A 20,321-nucleotide genomic window follows, 5' to 3' on the forward strand; every position below is an offset into this window, starting at 1 on the left:
TAGGTGACAATGTGTTGTGTAAACTATGAATTGTCATAGGTGACAATGTGTTGTGTAAACTATGAATTGTCATAGGTGACAATGTGTTGTGTAAAATGAATTGTCATAGGTGACAATGTGTTGTGTAAACTATGAATTGTCATAGGTGACAATGTGTGTTGTGTAAACTTTGAATTGTCATAGGTGACAATGTGTTGTGTAAACTATGAATTGTCATAGGTGACAATGTGTTGTGTAAACTATGAATTGTCATAGGTGACAATGTGTTGTGTAAACTATGAATTGTCATAGGTGACAATGTGTTGTGTAAACTATGAATTGTCATAGGTGACAATGTGTTGTGTAAACTATGAATTGTCATAGGTGACAATTGTGTGAATTGTCATAGGTGACATATGAATTGTCATAGGTGTGTGAAACTTTGAATTGCAAAGGTGACATGTGTTGTGTAAACTATGAATTGTCATAGGTGACAATGTGTTCTGTAAACTTTGAATTGTCATAGGTGACAATGTGTTGTGTAAACTATGAATTGTCATAGGTGACATGTGTTGTGTAAACTATGAATTGTCATAGGTGACAATGTGTTCTGTAAACTTTGAATTGTCATAGGTGACAATGTGTTGTGTAAACTATGAATTGTCATAGGTGACAATGTGTTGTGTAAACTTTGAATTGCAAAGGTGACATGTGTTGTGTAAACTATGAATTGTCATAGGTGACAATGTGTTGTGTAAACTTTGAATTGTCATAGGTGACAATGTGTTGTGTAAACTATGAATTGTCATAGGTGACAATGTGTTGTGTAAACTATGAATTGTCATAGGTGACAATGTGTTGTGTAAACTATGAATTGTCATAGGTGACAATGTGTTGTGTAAACTTTGAATTGTCATAGGTGACAATGTGTTGTGTAAACTATGAATTGTCATAGGTGACAATGTGTTGTGTAAACTTTGAATTGTCATAGGTGACAATGTGTTGTGTAAACTATGAATTGCACCATAATGTGTGTTACATTTCTACAAGTGATAGTTTTCAACTTCTCTGATTTCACTACCAATTTTTTGATTAGAATTCTGTAATAAAGTCAGAACTCATAAGTACATTTAGAAATTTTGTATGACTCACCTTTGCATCTGAAAATTAAAAAAGGAAGATATATAGGATAAGAGAAAATGGATCATTAGCAAGGATTTAGAATATAGTGGTAGGTAATGCCTCTGTGCTAATTTTTAGTGAATTTTTGTGTGATAAAAGCAGTATAAGAACATAAAAACTAATTTATATGATTTGTTATACATGACCAATACATAACAAATCTGACTATCCACATAATTTGTAGCCTTAAATATTAAAATACAAAAAGATATATTTATATTTTAGTTACAGCTATTAATTCCATAAATATTAGCTAGTACCTTTGTTATTGTGTGTAAAGCTAAGAAAATATGATACCAAAAAGAATAATGTACCATTACTATTATATTAAAACTCATTATCTAGTTCATCATTCAGATTAAAAGTAGACTAATTTTATAATACATGAATCTTTTTGTTTTATAACTTATTAAAGGTTTAAAAACACCTGTAAATGGAAGTTTTACAGTGCAACACGACGTGGCAGTCAAGCTGTGCATCGCTACCATGATACCCGCAATAGTCAAACCACAGAGGTAACAAATTATCTCAAGGCTTCTAATTATACTCACGTGTTATGTGTTTGGATCAGTTTACTTCTAAAATTATTTTAAAACGATAAAAATATAGATAAACTAGAAGTGTAATCTATTAGGATGATTAGAATTTATTAGTTTTAAACAACAAATACTATAAATATTACGAAATTTTAATAAAAACAATACTTTTCCAAATGGTTTATTTTTTGGATGAGGCCTTTCAAACTAAAGATTTATTTTTTGGATGAGGCCTTTCAAACTAAAGATTATTTCATCATCAAGCGACTCCACAACTCTATTTTTGGAGTTGCCTGATGATGAAATCTTTGGTTTCAAAAGGTCTCGTCCAAAAAATAAACCATTTGGAAAAGTGTTGTTTTTATTAACATTTAGTAATATGTAAAAATATTTCCAATTGCTCGAAGAGTCTTCAATAAATACTATATATTTTTCATAGTCTATCAGTTGATCGATTAACATTTAATGGTTTTACAAGGTTCCTAACACAGTATAAAATTATTAATTAGTTAAATTATTAAGTAAAAAATCCAGATTACATTATTAATGGTGATGTATATAAACATTTCATGCAGAATATCGTGAAGCTTTGATGAATCTTAAAAAATTGAACACATAGGAAATTAATGAAAAAATTCAGTCATATACTGGTTGTGCACTAGTCAAACACTTGTATTGGTTTTAAATGAAATTCAGCAGAAAATCTGATTTTATCCTCATAAAAACTCTCTGAGCATGACTGACATTTAATATTCAAGATATATAAAGTGTTGTCCTTTGACAGAGGTAAATGTACCTAATCAAAAAGTGACTGTGCTTCTTTTTTTATTCTTTGTTATGTTTTTTATTGCCTCTAGTTTTAATTAGGAATTAGAACAAAGAATACGACCAGATGGTGTTCTGTTATGCAACAGTACTAGGACTAGAGAAACATTTAGTATATTACTACATACAGTCCAAACACTTTGGTAATTTATAAATGTTAAATGGATTTGATCCTTAATTTTAGAATAAAATGAATATATTCGCACCGACATGGACCATCGATGGTTTATATATGCCATATCTTGTCCTGGACCACTAACAGTCTACAACAATTCATGTTTGTATCTACTTCAGACGTTAAATAAAATTGTTTAGTACACTATATTGTTCTGTACAATAATTCATAGTTTTTAATTTTTTCCCAAAAAAAAAAATGATTATGTCAAATTTAAAGAGTGTAATATGAGCGATTGTTTTAAAAAGATTCTCTGTGGCCTATGCCTTTTATTTACAAATAAGATATAAAAAGGCTTTCTTAACACAACATGTGCAATTAGAAGCTCTATTTAGGTCTAGACAACAAGTAGCCCAAGGCGGCCTGGAATAACAATATATTTCACCACCATCCTGGTGTTTAACACCTTTGTTCTACAATAAAAAAAAAAAAACAAAAATATAGGATGTAAAGACAGCGACAACTCATCAAAACACTTCCATTTATAAAGAGATAAATTTCTTATTTTTATCATTATATAAATGATAATATACCAATTCTATGAAAAAATTGTGGTTGGTGCAAATATTTTAAGCCGAATAAGCGAGGTTTGTCTTTTAGGTTAAACTCTTCTACAATTCCATGTTTCAATTGTACAAGAAACATTGTCTACTTACACAGTGTTTAACATCTAGTACACAATCAGCTTATAACTTATTTATTCACAAATGTTGGCCTGTATCTCATTGTCGAATGCCAAAAGCTCACTGAAGGATCCTAGGGGGGCTCTTCTTCTTACCGGGTTGCCTAAGAGTCGCTCGTCCAGTTCCTTGTCCTTGTTGGTAGAGTCTACTTGTGTGATGACCATGGGCTCTTCTTCCTTCTCTTTCTCCTCTTCCCCACTCTTCTCATCATCCCCTTCCGGTATCTTGTCCGCAGGGATGTCCACTGCCTCTTCTTCCTCCTCCTCCTCCTCCACAGCCAGTTTATCATCAAGTTCCTCCACAATTATCTGAAGACACAATTATTTAACATAACATATTAAAAAGGCTTGGTCGTATTTTCTAATTATGACTGTACACTTCCATCAGTTAACTTCTATAAAACAACTTAATCAGTACATCGGAATTGTCTACCCTTTCCTACTGTATTACTGAGTTGTAACTCATGAAACAAAAATATGCAATGTAAGTTTTGTTGCTATAATCACTTTACAATGGCTGCCATGTAAAGTTCTGGAAGCTCCCTCATCTTGGAACATCGTAATGTGTAAACCTAGTATAAAAACTGTATTTTTGATACTATACTCATACTTATAATCATATAATGGTTATAACCCAGAATAAAATGTTGCATGCTTGTGAAAGCTCTCCCTGATTGATAGATAATTTAAACTGAAGTAAAAAATAAAAATAAATCATTATTAAGAGCATGGTTGAGGACATACTGTATTCAGATTGGGGTGGAATCGGTTAGAAACTATCACTTAGTGACCGCTAACTATACAGGGCTGCTAAGTTACATTATCCATCTGAGAACTATGTACAGCTCTTACTTTCAGACTCTAATAGATATCATAAAACATATCAAAAATAGAAACATAACAGTTTGCATCATCCTTAAAATGATAAAACCCAGGTTTTGCTCTAACATGTTTAACAACTATGATATAACTACTTCATTTCAAGATTTTAAAGCCTACCACCATAGCAAAACCATTAGAGGCATGAAAGAATGTCTAAAAACCTTTTTTCCTAGGTTTTGCTCTATTATGACCAACAGCTGAGATATAAATAATGTATTCAAAATATCTGAGATGCTGCCGCCTTAAAATCTTAAGATGGATCAAACTATGTGCACGGATAAAGATCTTTCAAATATTCCTTAGCCTGTAAAAAATGTTTTACTTATGGTTTGTATTGTGCTCAGATAAAAAAAAATCACATAAAATAAAGTGGCCACCTTTTTGGAATATTTTAATGAATGAGGCTGCCAAACAAGCTTATTAAGAGATGTGATAATTCTATTTCAATATCAAGTTTAGTCTGAAATTGTAGTAGTAGTTATTGAAGCTCATATCATATTGCACAAGCACACAGTCACATACACATTTATATGTAAATTTTAATATCAACTTTAGTCTGAAATTGTAGTAGTAGTTATTGAAGCTCATATCATATTGCACAAGCACACAGTCACATACACATTTATATGTAAATTTTAATATCAACTTTAGTCTGAAATTGTAGTAGTAGTTATTGAAGCTCATATCATATTGCACAAGCACACAGTCACATACACATTTATATGTAAATTTTAATATCAACTTTAGTCTGAAATTGTAGTAGTAGTTATTGAAGCTCATATCATATTGCACAAGCACACAGTCACATACACATTTATACATCATTTTTCAAATAGAGACATGTTTTTAGATCTGGGAATCATGATCAGTGAATATATAAAACTGAAGAAATTCTGTCATGAGATGATTGAATGAGACAAGTTTCTATGAAATCTACTCCACTAAAGCACACAACCTAGTTTTTTTAATGGGTGAAAGAATTACTTATTGTGCAATTAACAGGTACTTTCGATAATTAATTATCGAGGGAGGTCGTCTGCTGGCTGTCTAGTGCATAACAAACTACATTTTTAGTGCTGAAATATTTAAATTTTTACTAGTTTCATTCATAAGTAAGTGCCAAATTTTAATTTTAACTAACAAGTGAAGATTATTTTACCAAGTGGACTTGTAAATGTTTATTTTATTTTCACAGACAGTTGATTAATATAAGTAATTCAATACTCATAAATTTTTCTGTTTGAAACCACCTGTTTTTGAACACAGTTTGTAAGGCTTAAATCTAACTGTGGAACAAAAAGAAGCTATATTTCTTGTTTGCAAGTTGCTTCTAGTATGCAGATTTACATTTAAAATTCAATATTAGTACCCAGGAACAAAATTAAAGACTGGTTTTATTATATGGCTTACTTGCTTGACTAGTGTAGCTGCTTCCTGTTGAACGTTGGAAACTTATACTCATTAACTTCAGTTGTTCATATAACTGTTTTATCATTTGTTTAAAAATATGCAACAAAATTCCAACATGCAGATACTTAAAAATAATAATACATAAATTATTTATTAATTAACTGATAATAATTTTAAAAGCACAATAATTTAGTTCTGATTGTGACACAGTGAACTTGAACTTGGCTGTGAACAACACTGTATCTTGACAGTTGCCAGTATCCAGTTAATTCATGTTGTCTGTCAGGGATAACCCTTCTAATATAACATGTTACTGATTGGAACATCTGAGTACAAGTAAACAAGAACAACCGAGGTCAAGCTAGTAGAACATAGCTGGCAGATAACCACTTGTTTACACTGGGTTAATAATCAATTATCTTACCTATAAGAGAAATTCAGATTATTTATTTTTCACTTGACATATGGTGAATTGAGTAGCTATATGCCAGGTTTTAATGCTTTATAACCAAGATTATTTTGTAGAAATATTATATGCAGATTTTGTTTCCTATGCATTAACAAATAGTGGCCTAATTTTCCCAAGCTAATATGCAAACACCATCTGGAAAAAACTATTGACATTGAGAGTAAAAACGAATTAAAAACTAATAGTCTAGTTTTTGCCAAGGTAAAAGGGTTCCTTTCTGGCCTGCGAGGATAACATGTGTTAATAAGACAAAAAATAAGAACACAGCAAATTTTGATGTTATTTTCTTCTCAACGAATGAGATTGGACATATTAGTACTAATGATATATACAAATATAATGATGTAAACAAGTCGAAGTTTACTTTAGAATCCATTCCTAAAAGATATAAGGATAGTTATGAAAAAGCCCTAATTGAGATTGAGAAATCACAGCAAGAATTAATTAAGTCAAATCAGTCACCTTTACCTTCAAGTAAAAAAACTCCATTAAATAGGCTGAAAACAAGATCAATGACCAGTGGGACAAAAGGCTGTGTAAATCCAATTTCCCAACAATCCCCAATAAAAACTCCTGTAAACCTAGTGTTAGAAAATTCTCCAGTTAGTTGTAATACTCAAACTAATACTGATGGAAAAATAACTATGAGCTTATCGATTTTGGAAAATGACTGGATAACAGATGAAACTATTCAATTGTATTATGACTCGCTTGCTGTATCTGTGTTGCGATCAAACAACAAAATATTTTTAATGAATACTGTGGTTACTCAAGCAATCAAATGCCTTGAAGACTTTGACCATCTTCTTAAACCACTACATTTATCTGAGAAAACACTTATATTTTTTCCTATATATGACCTTCAGCAAAAAGTAGATAAACTTGATCCAGAAGATACAAAGAATCTGTACAAACAAAATGGATCTCACTGGAGCTTATTGGTCTTTGTGAGAAGCATAGAAAAGTTCCTTTATTTTGACTCAAGTGGCACATACAATATAAAACATGCTCAAGAAATTGCCAGTAAAGTTCAAAACTATGTTGGAACAGTGAGAACAATTCCCTTTCATATTGTTTCGGTTCCACAGCAACCAAACTCTGTTGATTGTGGTGTGTACCTCACTCTCTTCACAGACATAATTTTACAATTGGAAAGTAGGGGAGTCTTGGATACCTTGGGATCAGCAAGTAGCAGGTTGCCTTGTGCTATTGATAGGTCGGACGTTTTCACTAAACGAGCCCAATTGGCCTTTTTGTGGCACAATTACCAACACCTTCAGTATGATTCTCAGACAATCTCGGATATGATGTTCAAATCCATTCAGCTACAACATAAAGTAGATTCTACAATGGATATTCACAATAATGTTACTGCCTATCATCCAGAACATAAAAATCATCCTACAAGATGTGAAAAGTGGAAAACCATAGAAAACACAAGAGACACTAATTCCTGTTTTATAAATGAATATTTCAATATTATTACATCCAATAGTTTCAGCGTACTACAAGAAGAAGAAGGACAACGTGCAAATGATTCTTTAAAGGAAAATCATACAATAAAAAACCACACAATTAATAAACAATTGGTCAAAAATCGTTTTACTTTAAACCATTGTGTTAAGGAACAAGTAAAGGCAGAACTCTATGCTGATAGTCAAGGAAGAGATCTTCCGGAGATTGTGGGTCGGTGCAGCAGGGGGAAAATATATATGGATGGTTTAGTTAAACCAGGTGCTGATATCCAGTATGTGTATGATCAAGCATCAAAATCACTGAATAGACCACTTGTCTTAATAGCTGGGACCAATGACATATCAAGCAAATCATCGAATGTCATATACAAAAATATAGAAAGCAGACTAGTGGAGCTTAGTAAATCAAGACCTTTGTGTATCACTACCATCCCTCCTCGTTTCGATAAAGAGCAGAATGATACAATACATTACAATTTAGCCTTGGCAAACAGGCACATTAAAGACCTTGTATCAAAACTGGAAAACATTGAGCTCATTGATCTTGATACATTTAAAAGAAACCACTTCTCACGCCAAGGTATGCACCTTAATTACAGTGGTAAAAGGAAACTGGCTTTTATGATTAGTGATTTTTTACTAAACATCACTTCAGAAAATCAGAAGACGATCCGAGAAGCTAACAATGATGGTCTTAAGAAAAAAAACTGCTTGGAAAACAGGCTTATAACAATAACTGATATGAACATGGCAGATGTTATTAGGCATTTCAGATACAAGAAAAATGTAGGTTTTGCCCACAGCATCTCGGTCGACTTTTATCACCCACGTCATATGTCAGCGGGAGTGGCTGCTGTCTTCGGGAGGCTGTTTGGAAGACCTGAAACCTCTCAGTGCCTTACCAACCATTTAGCAGTACAGGATAAAACAAATTGTGCCTCTGTCTTCAGTTTGATTACTAAAAGTAGATATTTTGGTAAACCGGCAAAGCACGACTATGATATTGCTTTTGGTGACCTAGCTCACAACTTTAAGAAAAGGCGACTAAATCATTTAATATGTTCACCAATAGGCTGTGTGCAGGACAAAATAGAGCTGACCCATTTCATTGACAATCTTCTCAAGTTCCAACAGAAAACTAAAGCAAAAATCACAATAGTGTCATATTTTCAAAAATCACACCGTGTTCTTAGAAATGGACTCTCTCATGATGAATTCTTAAAACAAATAGAAAACATAATCAATATAAAATGTAGTTTTTTAAAACCATCACAAAAGTTTAACAACACTTCCTTGGAGGCATTCAACCCCACTACAGCTCAAGCAGAGATGATGACAAGCAGAACCTCCACTCCTACAGCAGCAGCAAACGAAATATCACATGCTACAACACAGTGCGAACAAGTGAAAGTGGTTCCAGGTGTCTTCACATTCAGTGAGATGCTCAAGCAGAGCAATACGATCAGTGCTGAGAGTGCAAACACAAGTCCTGTATGTGCCATCAGTGAGAATAGTTTGCTTAAAAAAGTAAATAAAATTGTAAATAGTAGTTTTAAGTCTGATCATTTTAATTCAGATTGTTGTGTAGTTGATAGTCCAGTAGACCTGAACAGTTCGGATCAGTTTAATCTGAATTTAAATAATAGTGTATATAAATTATCCGCTTCCTCTTTAAACTCTCTGACAAAACAACTTCCAGAAAAACCCTGACACATTCAAATCAAAATTCTAAAGTAAAAGTTTTGCATCAAAATATTCAACATTTGAAGTCTAGAATCGAACCTTTAGAAATTATTATAGAAGAATTAGAACCCCATATTATAGTTTTATCTGAACACGATATGAAAGAAGATGAATTAGGCCGATTGAATATAAACAACTTTCTTATAAATTCCTATTTCTGTAGACAAATTTGTAGTAAGGGTGGAATAATGATTTTAAGTAGACGAGATTTGAGGTGGAAGCGGGTGGTTTTACCTAATAAATTAAACACATATTTAATAGAAGAAAAAAATTTGAATTTTGTATATCTAAATATAATATAAGGAATTATAACTTTATTATGGTAGGTTTATATAGATCTCCAGCATCTTGTGTAAAAATATTTTTGGATAAATTAAGTCAACTTCTAAATTATTTAATCAAATTATATAAAGATTGCTCTGTTTTTTGTGCTGGAGATACAAATATAAATGTTTTAGTTAATTCTAAAGAGCAGACAATGCTGAAAAACATGTTGGCTAGTCATAATATGGAATATTTAGTCAAGTTTCCAACTAGAGTAACAAACATTTCAGAAACCGCTATTGATAATTTCTTTGCCAAAAAGCGTTTACCAAATCTAATTTCTGTAGAAGGATGTGTAACATGTCTCTCAGATCGTGATGGACAAATTCTGGAATTCGGATGCCCAGAACATACCGTAAATAATAATACTTTTACAATTGTTCAGAAACGTTGTTACTCGCAAGAAAATCTACAGACTTTTTCTTATTTGTTATCAAAAGAATCGTGGTATGATATATATTTTTGTTCAGTTGAGGAAAAATATGATAAATTTGATTACTTACTCAAATTCTATTTCAATCAAGCATTCCCCATGAAAACAATTAAACAGAGAAATTCAAATAATAAATGGATAACATATGCGTTAAAAGAAGAAAAAACCAACCTGGTTCAGTTAAGTAAACAATTTAGACAATCTAAAGATAAAGACACAAACACAAAATTGAAAAGAAAACTGATGGATTATAGGAAAAACATTAATGAAACAAAAAAAGCATATTATAATGATAAGATTCTCAAGTCGGAAAATATTGTAAACAGTATGGGGCATAATTAACTCTGAAGTAGGAAGCAAAAACTGTCAAAAACATTATGATAACTTTAAAATTAAAGTAGGTAATAAAACATTAACAGACCCTACATATATTGGAAACAGTTTTAATGATTATTTTGTAAATATGGTTGATTTATCTGGCCAACATGGTCTCCAGCATGTCTGCCTTGATGAGACATCTAACGAATTTTCAAATGATAATTTAAGAAAACCAACTTTTAGATTTAAACCTGTGACTGCTAGGGATGTCAATAATGTATTAAGCTTAATGAAAAATAATTATTCAAGTGGAATTGATGAAATACCAGTTATACTTTTAAAATCTGCTAGAGAACATCTGTGTGAAATACTAGCACATTTAATAAATTCATCATTTATATCTGGCATCTTCCCTGATAAATTAAAAATAGCCAAAATTTTTCCGATACATAAAAAAGATGACAAAAAAGAAATGTCAAATTACCGTCCAGTATCTCTACTTCCCTCAACATCAAAAATTTATGAAAGAATCGTTCACTCTCAGCTAATGGCGTTTTTAGAGGAACATAATCTATTAGACGATAACCAGCATGGATTCCGTACTGGTAGATCTACAATAAGTGCTGCAGTACAATATTTAGAGTCGATAATAGATTCTGTTGATAAAGGGGAACATGCACTAGGTATTTTTATGGACCTTTCAAAGGCTTTCGATAGCGTAGACCACTCAATTTTAATTAAGAAATTAAATTGTTTAGGAATAAATTCAACAAATTTAAAATGGTTTCAATCTTACCTTAATAATAGATTTCAATATGTAGAAATTCCTTCGATATCCTTACCAAATAAAATCTCAAGAGTATCCTCCAAACTTAAAAAAATAGTTTTTGGAGTTCCGCAAGGTTCAATTTTAGGACCATTGCTATTCTTGTGTTACTTGAAAGATATGCACCTTAGCTTAAAACACATTCCCCAAGAAAACCTGTGTTTATATGCAGATGATGCAAACCTCAAATTATCATCTAATTCAGTAGATGAGATAGAGAGGCTTTCATATTTGGAATTGAATAACATTAATTCCTTTTTAAATGAAAACAATTTAAAATTAAATATAAATAAAACAAATTATATATCTTTTAAAACCCAACAAAAAAAGGAAATAATTGAGCCAATGATCATAGTAAATAACCAACTAGTAACAAAGAATCAGAGTACCAAATTCTTAGGTCTGACTATTGATGAAAATCTTAATTGGGATCAACACGTACAATTGTTGATTACAAAATTAAACTCGGGAATTTATGCTTTGACGAAGATGTCTTTTATCTGTAGCACTGATACAATGAGGACAATCTATTTCTCTTATATACACTCTTATATTGCATATGGCCTCTGTTTGTATGGTGCTACAAAAAAATCAAATCTTGATGAAATTCTCCGGATACAGAAAAAATCTCTGAGAATTATGTTAGGACTAAAAATAAATGATTCTGTGAAAGAATATTTTAAGGAATTCAAAATTTTAACTGTCTACGGTCAATACATAATGGATACAATTATGTGCTCTAAAATTAAAAACTAAATACTGGTATGACCAACGTAATTCATTTGTACAATACACGTAATAAAAATGATATTTTAATACCTCACCATAGGCTAAATTTTTACACAAAAAAACCAACATACATTGGATCCAAATTTCTTAAATCCATTCCACTTGCTATCAAACAAGAAACAGAACTTAAAATATTTAAAAGAAAGCTTAAGGCATACTTGATAGACAAGGCTTTATATTCATTAGATGAATATTTTGATTTGCAAATCAGGTAGTTTTATTTTAGTTTTATTATAGGCTTATTTTATATTAGTTTTTAGCTAGTTTAAACTGACACTATTCAAATGTTACATCATTGTAACTAAAATGAATAAAGATTTTTTGACTTTTGACTATCTGTAAGATGCGCTTTTAATTAGTATCTGCTATACTTAATTGGGTGTGGCCTGCAATAAACTTAATACAAAGTAATAAAGATGCTAGCTGCATGCAAAGAGATAAAGTTTTGAGAGAGCGCACAGGCATGAATTCTAATTCCTACTTCATGGTAATTTTGGATTCCAATAATTATAATACTAATACTAAATACGTTAATACTTTTGGTGGGGGTGGATTTATTAACTTGTGGTTTTCATCTTCGCTCTCTTCACCAGCTGATTTCTCTTCTGAAAAACAAACAAAAACCGTGGTAATACCAATCTGTAAGTATTAAGTTACAATGTTACCAAAACTTATTACACTAAACAAGATTTGTAATCAATGGTTATAATTGATTGTCTGCACATTACTGTACATTGGCCTATATATTAAGATAGTACTCCTAAAAGGAATGTAGGAGCTTTGTTTTCCCTTAAAAAGATCTCACCCACTCTGTTAACATGATGTAATGTCAACTTTGAAATGTGCTACAATAGAGGGATTGTTATTTTTTACTTGTTCTATTTACTGAATGTTTAATTTTATAAAAAAACTAAATTACATATTAAACACACTTAGAATTGTACATTATTGTACATAGGTATACACAAAAATTAACAATTTCTTTGCATTAGTTTAATTTTAAATAAAATTAAAACACAATAAAAGAGGAGTATTTAATGTTTTCATAATTGCACAGTGCCTTCAAAAGGTGAACCACAACATCAGTAGTGCATTTGCTTTCGGTTCTTCATATCACAATAATTACTTCCATATCCAGTTTTAACAATATCCAGTCCATACCATGTCAAAATTACAGAAGTACTATTTGCTATGTCATACCCGCTAATAGCTAATACCAAAACATGTTTACGAAGTTGGCCATCAGTTCATTTGTGAAATTCATAAATGATGTTAGCTATTGCATGAACATTATAAATAAGTAAAACATACACAAAAGAGATAAATTATCCTTACTACAAGATCATAGTATGAAAATATTATTGTATTTTAATACTTAAATAAATGATGTATTATGCAATTTTATCAATTAACCCTCTTACAGTTTTTTGTACCTAAAATATGTTGCTGGATATGTTTACTGCTTTTATACAGGGACAGGTTTGTAGAGTACAGTAGAGTATTTTTTTATACAAATAAAGTTATTTTTATTGGTTTTTTTTCAAGTTGATGTTATTTTTCACATATTTTTTACTGAGTCACTGTTACAATCCATGTTAGTGTCATCATCACATCAACGAAGCTAATTGTCTATTTGTGTGTTGGATATTTCCATGGTGCAATAAAATCTAGAAATAAAATCATAAAATATTCCATGGTGAGTAACATGCAAAAATAACACACGGTAGCGGTCTTCACTGTACGATTACAGTGTACTCGGCAAGGTACAAAGAAGTACTGACATCTAGTAGGAAATGCCAGAACTACTCGTGCACCATGCTGTTGTCATTGAAATGCTTTCTGAGCAAAGTAAAGAATGTTAGAGTAATCTGATCAGTAATGCGAGTTATTTCCATCTTAAAAAACAACAATTTAAGGAAATAGCTATAATATAATCATCAGGAATTAGACTTTCTTATACTGGTTTTAAAGTACTAAAAATAGTGATTGATCTGTCATGCAAACAAATAATATTCTACCTGCTATTATTACAGAAACCCTAGTAGAAGATGTTACCTCTGATGGGGGTTGCCAGATGGCGCTCGCTGTCTCGCAAGCGTTGCCGAACTCCCACTGGCTTGATGACTGGCCTCAGCTCTGTTCCGTTGCCAATCAACACTTTGCTCTCTTCTACTGGTTGTGGAACCTGCACCATTGAGGCAGGTGGATTTCATCAATAGAATTAAACAACCGTTGTTTCAACCAATTATTGTTAAACGTTTATAAAATTGGAACCAACCTGACGAGTTAGGCCTCTTTCTATTGCCACAGTAAAATGTCACTTTTTCAATCGTTTGGTGAAACTTTCTTAAAGGTTTTAGAATTGTTCACAAAATTATATATTTCTATAATTTATAATATACTAATTTATTTATATTTAATGTTACTAAAGTAGGCCTATACTATATAAGAGTGATTTTTAAAATGATATACACACATATCTTTTACAAAAATTTATTAGTTTTTATTTTTAGCATTCTTAATTTCATAGTTTTTACAAATTTGAACCTTTACAACATATTCTGTATTTGAAAATAAAATAATATTGTATATATTTCGTATTTATTATATTCAACAGCTTGAACTAAATTGAACAATTAATCTTTGATTATTAAATATTTATTTATTCATTATAGTAATGTCCAATAAACTAACAATGAATAGTTAAAACAATAAAATCACTTATCACTAATCACTTATTGGATCTATAAACTCCGTAGTAAATTAGATGAAGCCTTCCGAATTACCTGTACGTTCAATATAAAAACCAACATAATTGAAAAAAAAAACTATATGAAATATAAAAAAGTACTATATTTACTTTTAAGATATACAAAATATCCAAGATTTACTACAAAAATTAATAGTAAAAAAAATAAAATTATGATATATTTTTGCAATGCATTAAAGTAGTCAATTAAAAAAATTCTGATTATTAAGTATTGGACACAAACTAAAAAGAAAGTAATATAAATTTAATTATTAAAAAAAACATTTATGGTAATATTGTCTAATGCACCATTTCTTGTGAATTGTGGAAACTGTGACAATTCTTGTTAACTAAAACATCTTAGAGCATTAAAAAAATTGGAGATTTAAACAATGTTACTTTGTTACAATGTGATATGTTAATACAATGTAAATACAAAATAAACAACACATTTAATTTTTTACCAAACATATACTGTATGTTATATCTTTTGTACAAAACTAATGTAGGCCTACATCTGTTCTGCTTCAATTCAGTAACATTTTGTGGACTACAATGAAATAAGAAATATTGTAATGATTAATTGGCAATAAAGAAAGACTGATGATTACAACAAAACCTTTAACATTAAAACTCACTTTATTAAAAAAAAAAAATGCATTTGTGGGTAACAATATTAATTTTTAGTCTGAAATTAGTTTCCTACATGGGCATTATAACCCGTCTACTAATTTAAATGTTTTTCCTTTTTTATACAATCCAAACATATTTATTCTTTTAGTAACATATGTTTGTTCAATTACAATACGAAGATGATAAAATCCCATTTATTCTAAAGGACCTTTACTCTTGATCCTGGAGTGATAGGATTGTTATGATAGTAAAGGTCGATGGTAGGGGCCACCTCCTGTCAAGAATCCTTGAGAAGAGATAGCAGGCTCTATGTCTCAGTCCTGTCATCTTGGAAGAATGAGAGTCTAAATTTGTGCCAGCTTTACCAGTAAAAGTGGGCAAGGAAAGCTATTCTCTCGTGTTTACATTAATAACATCCTTCAACATTAAAGCCATTGATTCCTAAGAATTTCTGAATTGATTAGTTTGTTTGTTTAAAATGTTATATATTAAAAAGACTCTATGACTCCAATCTGGGGATGTACATGTCTCTATAACATAACCTAGCTGTGGTAAAATGAAACGAGATTAGGGTTGTTTAGTTAGGATTTCCATTTATCTTTTTTTCTCTCGAGTACTCGGTTCACAGTTCTCAGTTCTGAACTAATTGAATTGTTAGTATAAAAATAAAAAGTTAAACACTAAAGAAGTTGTTTAGTATTTCTATTGATACTTATAAACTAACTAACTAAACCACAGGAAACCTTTAGTTGATTGTGAATCATTACTCAATTCAAAGTTAATTGGTTTCAATCAGTTAACAAGCTAAGCCTTGTTGCGCTGTGGTAAGCATTGTGTCATTTAGCATTTTTGAATGAAAACGATTATAGGCTTAGCTGTGAGCAAAGCATTTTTTAAACAATATAAAAACTTACCTTTGTCTGACGATAATCTTGTATAAGTAATACAAGCACACAAAACTGTAAAACTAGTTTAAAATGTTCTTTTGTATATTAAAACTTTATTTAATCTTTTTTGATAAATAAATTTGTTCAAAATGTCCATTTAATTAAGAAAAATACTTTTTTTAGTCTCATTTAAAATTTCTGTAAGTAAGTTAAAGTAATAAAATGCTGGTACTTCCGTACATTACCTGCTATAACACTGGTACTTAACCTAGGCTGAGAATCATTGGTTTTTAAAAGCAGCGTGATAAAGAACACATAAAGGAGAAAAATGCAAGTTGAAGCACTTACACTCTTGGATCTGCGGATCTTATAAAGCGGGCCGCTCCCGTCTGTAAGGGTTTCCGTTGACCCAATAAACAGGTGTTTCCGAGACCTGGACAGAACATCTGTGTATCTCTGGTCTGTACTTACTGCGAAGACATGCGCTGACTTACATGCGCAGATTTACAGGTTGCCATGCGCAGACAGAGGGGCCAAACCGTACAGATACTGACAGAACGTATTGTTTGGTTCATACTTACTGTGTGGACATGCGCAGACTCACATGCGTAGATTTACAGGTTGCCATACGCAGACAGAGGGGCTAAACTGTACAGATACTGACAGAACGTATTGTTTGGTTCATACTTACTGTGTGGACATGCGCAGACTCACATGCGTAGATTTACAGGTTGCCATGCGCAGACAGAGGGGCTAAACCGTACAGATACTGACAGAACGTATTGTTTGGTTCATACTTACTGTGTGGACATGCGCAGACTCACATGCGTAGATTTACAGGTTGCCATGCGCAGACAGAGGGGCTAAACTGTACAGATACTGACGGAACATATTGTTTAGTTCATACTTACTGTGTGGACATGCGCAGATTGTCAGATCAGCATGCGCAGATTAACACTACATGAGGATGATGGACATTTGCAACCAAGACCCTCTTTTACCCCTCTTTTACTTAATAATTTTGTTGGTCGAGAATAATTTCAAATTGGTCATAATGGTACATATGTTGAGAAATAGCACTATTACATTTAATTTGAACCTAGGTGAAGCGTTTGTAATATTTTGTTAGATTCTGGATTGAAAAATTTACAAATTTTGAATATGTTCAGCTTATTGTTGCAAACAACCTTTGAAAAGACTTAAAAAGTCTGAAATAAATTGTTAACAATTTCTCCATTAATTACTAGTGCTATAATAAAAAAAAAACTATCTATAATATTGATTCTCATTTCTCTCTTCCTCTTCTGATGTGACTGTCTACTCATTTTCTGTTCTACCTAATAATTGTCACATTCTTTGTAGACATTGTTTGAAGAGAGTCTAAACATTAGTCTTACTGGTCCTAAAATATTTGTCTCACAGTTCTAAAACATTTGTCTCACTGGTCCTAAAACATTAGTCTCACTGATCCTAAAACATTTGCCTCACTGGTGCTAAAATATTTGTATCACTGGTTCTAAAACATTTGCCTCACTGGTGCTCAAAATATTTGTCTCACTGATCCTAAAACATTTGTCTCACTGGTCCTCAAACATTAGTCTCACTGATCCTAAAAACATTTGTTGTCTCACTGGTCCTAAAAAAATTAGTCTTGCTGTCCCCTAAAATATTTGTCTCACTGTTCTATAACATTTGTCTCACTGGTCCTGAAAAATTTGCCTCACTGGTCCCCTAAAATATTTGTCTCACTGTTCTAAAACATTAGTCTCACTGATCCTAAAACATTTGTCTCACTGGTCCTAAAACATTTGCCTCACTGGTGCTAAAATATTTGTCTCACTGTTCTAAAATATTTGTCTCACTGGTCCTAAAAAATTTGCCTCACTGGTCCCCTAAAATATTTGTCTCACTGTTCTAAAACATTTGTCTCACTGGTCCTAAAAAATTTGCCTCACTGGTCCCCTAAAATATTTGTCTCACTGTTCTAAAACACTTGTCGCACTGTCCTAAAACATTTGTTTCGCTAGTCCTAAAGGGTTTTCTTAATTTATTATTTACAACAGCTTTTAGTACTTATTAACAAGCAGAAATTTATATAATAAATATTGGTAAATTGTTTAGTAATTTATAAACAAAGCCTTCAGATTGTAGTCTTTACAAATCCCATTCCCAATACACTATGCATATTTACAACAAATGCTCTCTAATTAATGATAACTACTTTAGGATAATTATTCATAAACAAATTGTAAAAATCTAAAAGAACAAAGAACAGAGTTTTCTCATATAGTTCCTGCACACACACTTATAGCTCTTGCATTGTCGTCTATTTGTGGTTTAAAAAATTATGACTACATTTCTCAATTGTACATAGATTTAAGTTTTGTGAACAATGAAACAGTTCTAAACTTTCATTTATACAAATGAAACCATATTTAGCCTAGTAGTAAAAGTCTGTACAAATTCAACTATTCAGGTATAACACGAACCTACTTTAGTTTTTTTAAGCCTCTAAAACCAATTTTGAGTTTTAGTAGGTCAAACATAATAAAGGCATTCTTTGCTACAATATGAAAAATATTTGACAATGAATAGTCTTAATTGGCAAACAAATAAGCAGTTAACTTTCATGACTAGTTTAAAAATGATTTATTTTACTTTATCCTAAACATTAAATCAAGAAAAATCTAGAAATTGTTTTGACACTTTAAATTTTTATAAACTTATCTATTAACTTCAACTGTATTATATTCTGATTAGCAGCTTATTCATAAATGTTGAATGTTACATAACGATTTAAAAGTACAGGGTCTCTGAAAAATAGTACTGAGATTTTCAATGGCCATTACTTAAACACAATTCTAGATAATTACACGATTTAAACGTCAAATCGAAGTTGAAATAACAAAGTTTTGTTTTCCGTGGCAGGAAAAATTTGCGTTGGCATGCATAGAACAGCTGCAAGGTGGCAATCTGCTATTGTGACTTACACATCTGATGTCAGTGGTGAGTACAATGTTGGGCACAGTGTGTTCTGTGGTACGCAGAATTGAAATCTATTGTTAGTAATCAATAGTCATATTTTTATTGCTTTCACACAATTATTTTATATTGCATTTGCAAACATTAATAAATGAAGCTAAAAAGCTTGCATAAACTGCTAAAGTTTGTTTAATAATTGAAGTCAGAGAAATACTAAATACAAGAATTCAGTTCAACAAAAGTTTCTATTTCCAGAGCGGTGTTTCATTATGCTTTGATGCAAAGACTCGTGTCATCCGCATACTGGACTATCTTTCCACTCTGAATTGATATTTCAAGATTGTTCACATAAACCAAGAACATTACAGGTCCAAGGATAGATCCCTGGGGGACCCCCTGGTTCAAAGGAACTCTCTGTGACTGAAATTGGAAATTCCTACAAACTGACATCTGTCACTGAGGTACGATTTCATCCACTTCAGTTCACCCCATATGATTCCAGTTTTCACATCGTAGTGGTATTTGAACACATTTAAAGGCCTTCAAAAGATCGAGAAATACACCAACTGTGTGCTCTCGACCCTCCAAACCATCCACAACTGGATCCACAAGGCTTGTAATGGCATCAATAGTTGACATGTTTTTTTTTCAAAATCCAAATTGACTTGAAGAAAAAATGTCAAACCTATTGAGAAAATCCATGAGTCTTTCAAAAAACTTTTCAAAGACTTTGCTCAAAACTAGCAGAATTGAAATAGGATGATAATTGCTTGCGAGACAAGGATCATCTTTCTAGAAAATTAGAATCACTTTGGCTGTTTTTAGCTAAGCTGCAAACACTCCTATTTAAAGGATGTGTTAACCAGTCTGTCGGTGGTTTCAATATGAGCCTTAGGCAACGTTTAAGTAGCCAAACTGACATGCCATTGATGTCACGTTAATTTTTTGTGTTGAACCCCTGTATCATCCCTGCCACCTCATTCTTGCTAGCAGGAGAAAGCACCATGGACGATACCGGTCCC

The 20,321-nt window shown here is 31.6% G+C and overlaps 1 protein-coding gene across 13 annotated transcripts in view; it reads right to left on the bottom strand.

Annotated features, from left to right (window-relative positions):
• LOC124356039 (neurexin-4) overlaps positions 1 to 20,321 on the bottom strand; it is a 142,692-nt gene that overhangs the window by 13,478 nt on the left and 108,893 nt on the right. For 12 of the 13 annotated variants that reach the window (XR_006921777.1, XR_006921774.1, XR_006921776.1 and 9 more), the window contains 3 exons: positions 14,104 to 14,233; positions 12,586 to 12,653; positions 3,476 to 3,688 (listed from right to left, as the gene is read on the bottom strand). Coding sequence is in view for 9 of the 13 variants with exons in the window: in XM_046807184.1 (XP_046663140.1) it covers positions 3,476 to 3,688; positions 12,586 to 12,653; positions 14,104 to 14,233 (411 nt within the window). In the remaining 4 variants the exon portion in view is untranslated. Of the gene's footprint in view, positions 1 to 3,475; positions 3,689 to 12,585; positions 12,654 to 14,103; positions 14,234 to 16,665; positions 16,751 to 20,321 lie in introns of those variants that run through there. The other variant, XM_046807190.1, reaches the window with a different exon arrangement.

This window comes from Homalodisca vitripennis, chromosome 2, assembly GCF_021130785.1.
Source record: "Homalodisca vitripennis isolate AUS2020 chromosome 2, UT_GWSS_2.1, whole genome shotgun sequence".
Lineage (NCBI taxonomy): Eukaryota > Metazoa > Arthropoda > Insecta > Hemiptera > Cicadellidae > Homalodisca > Homalodisca vitripennis.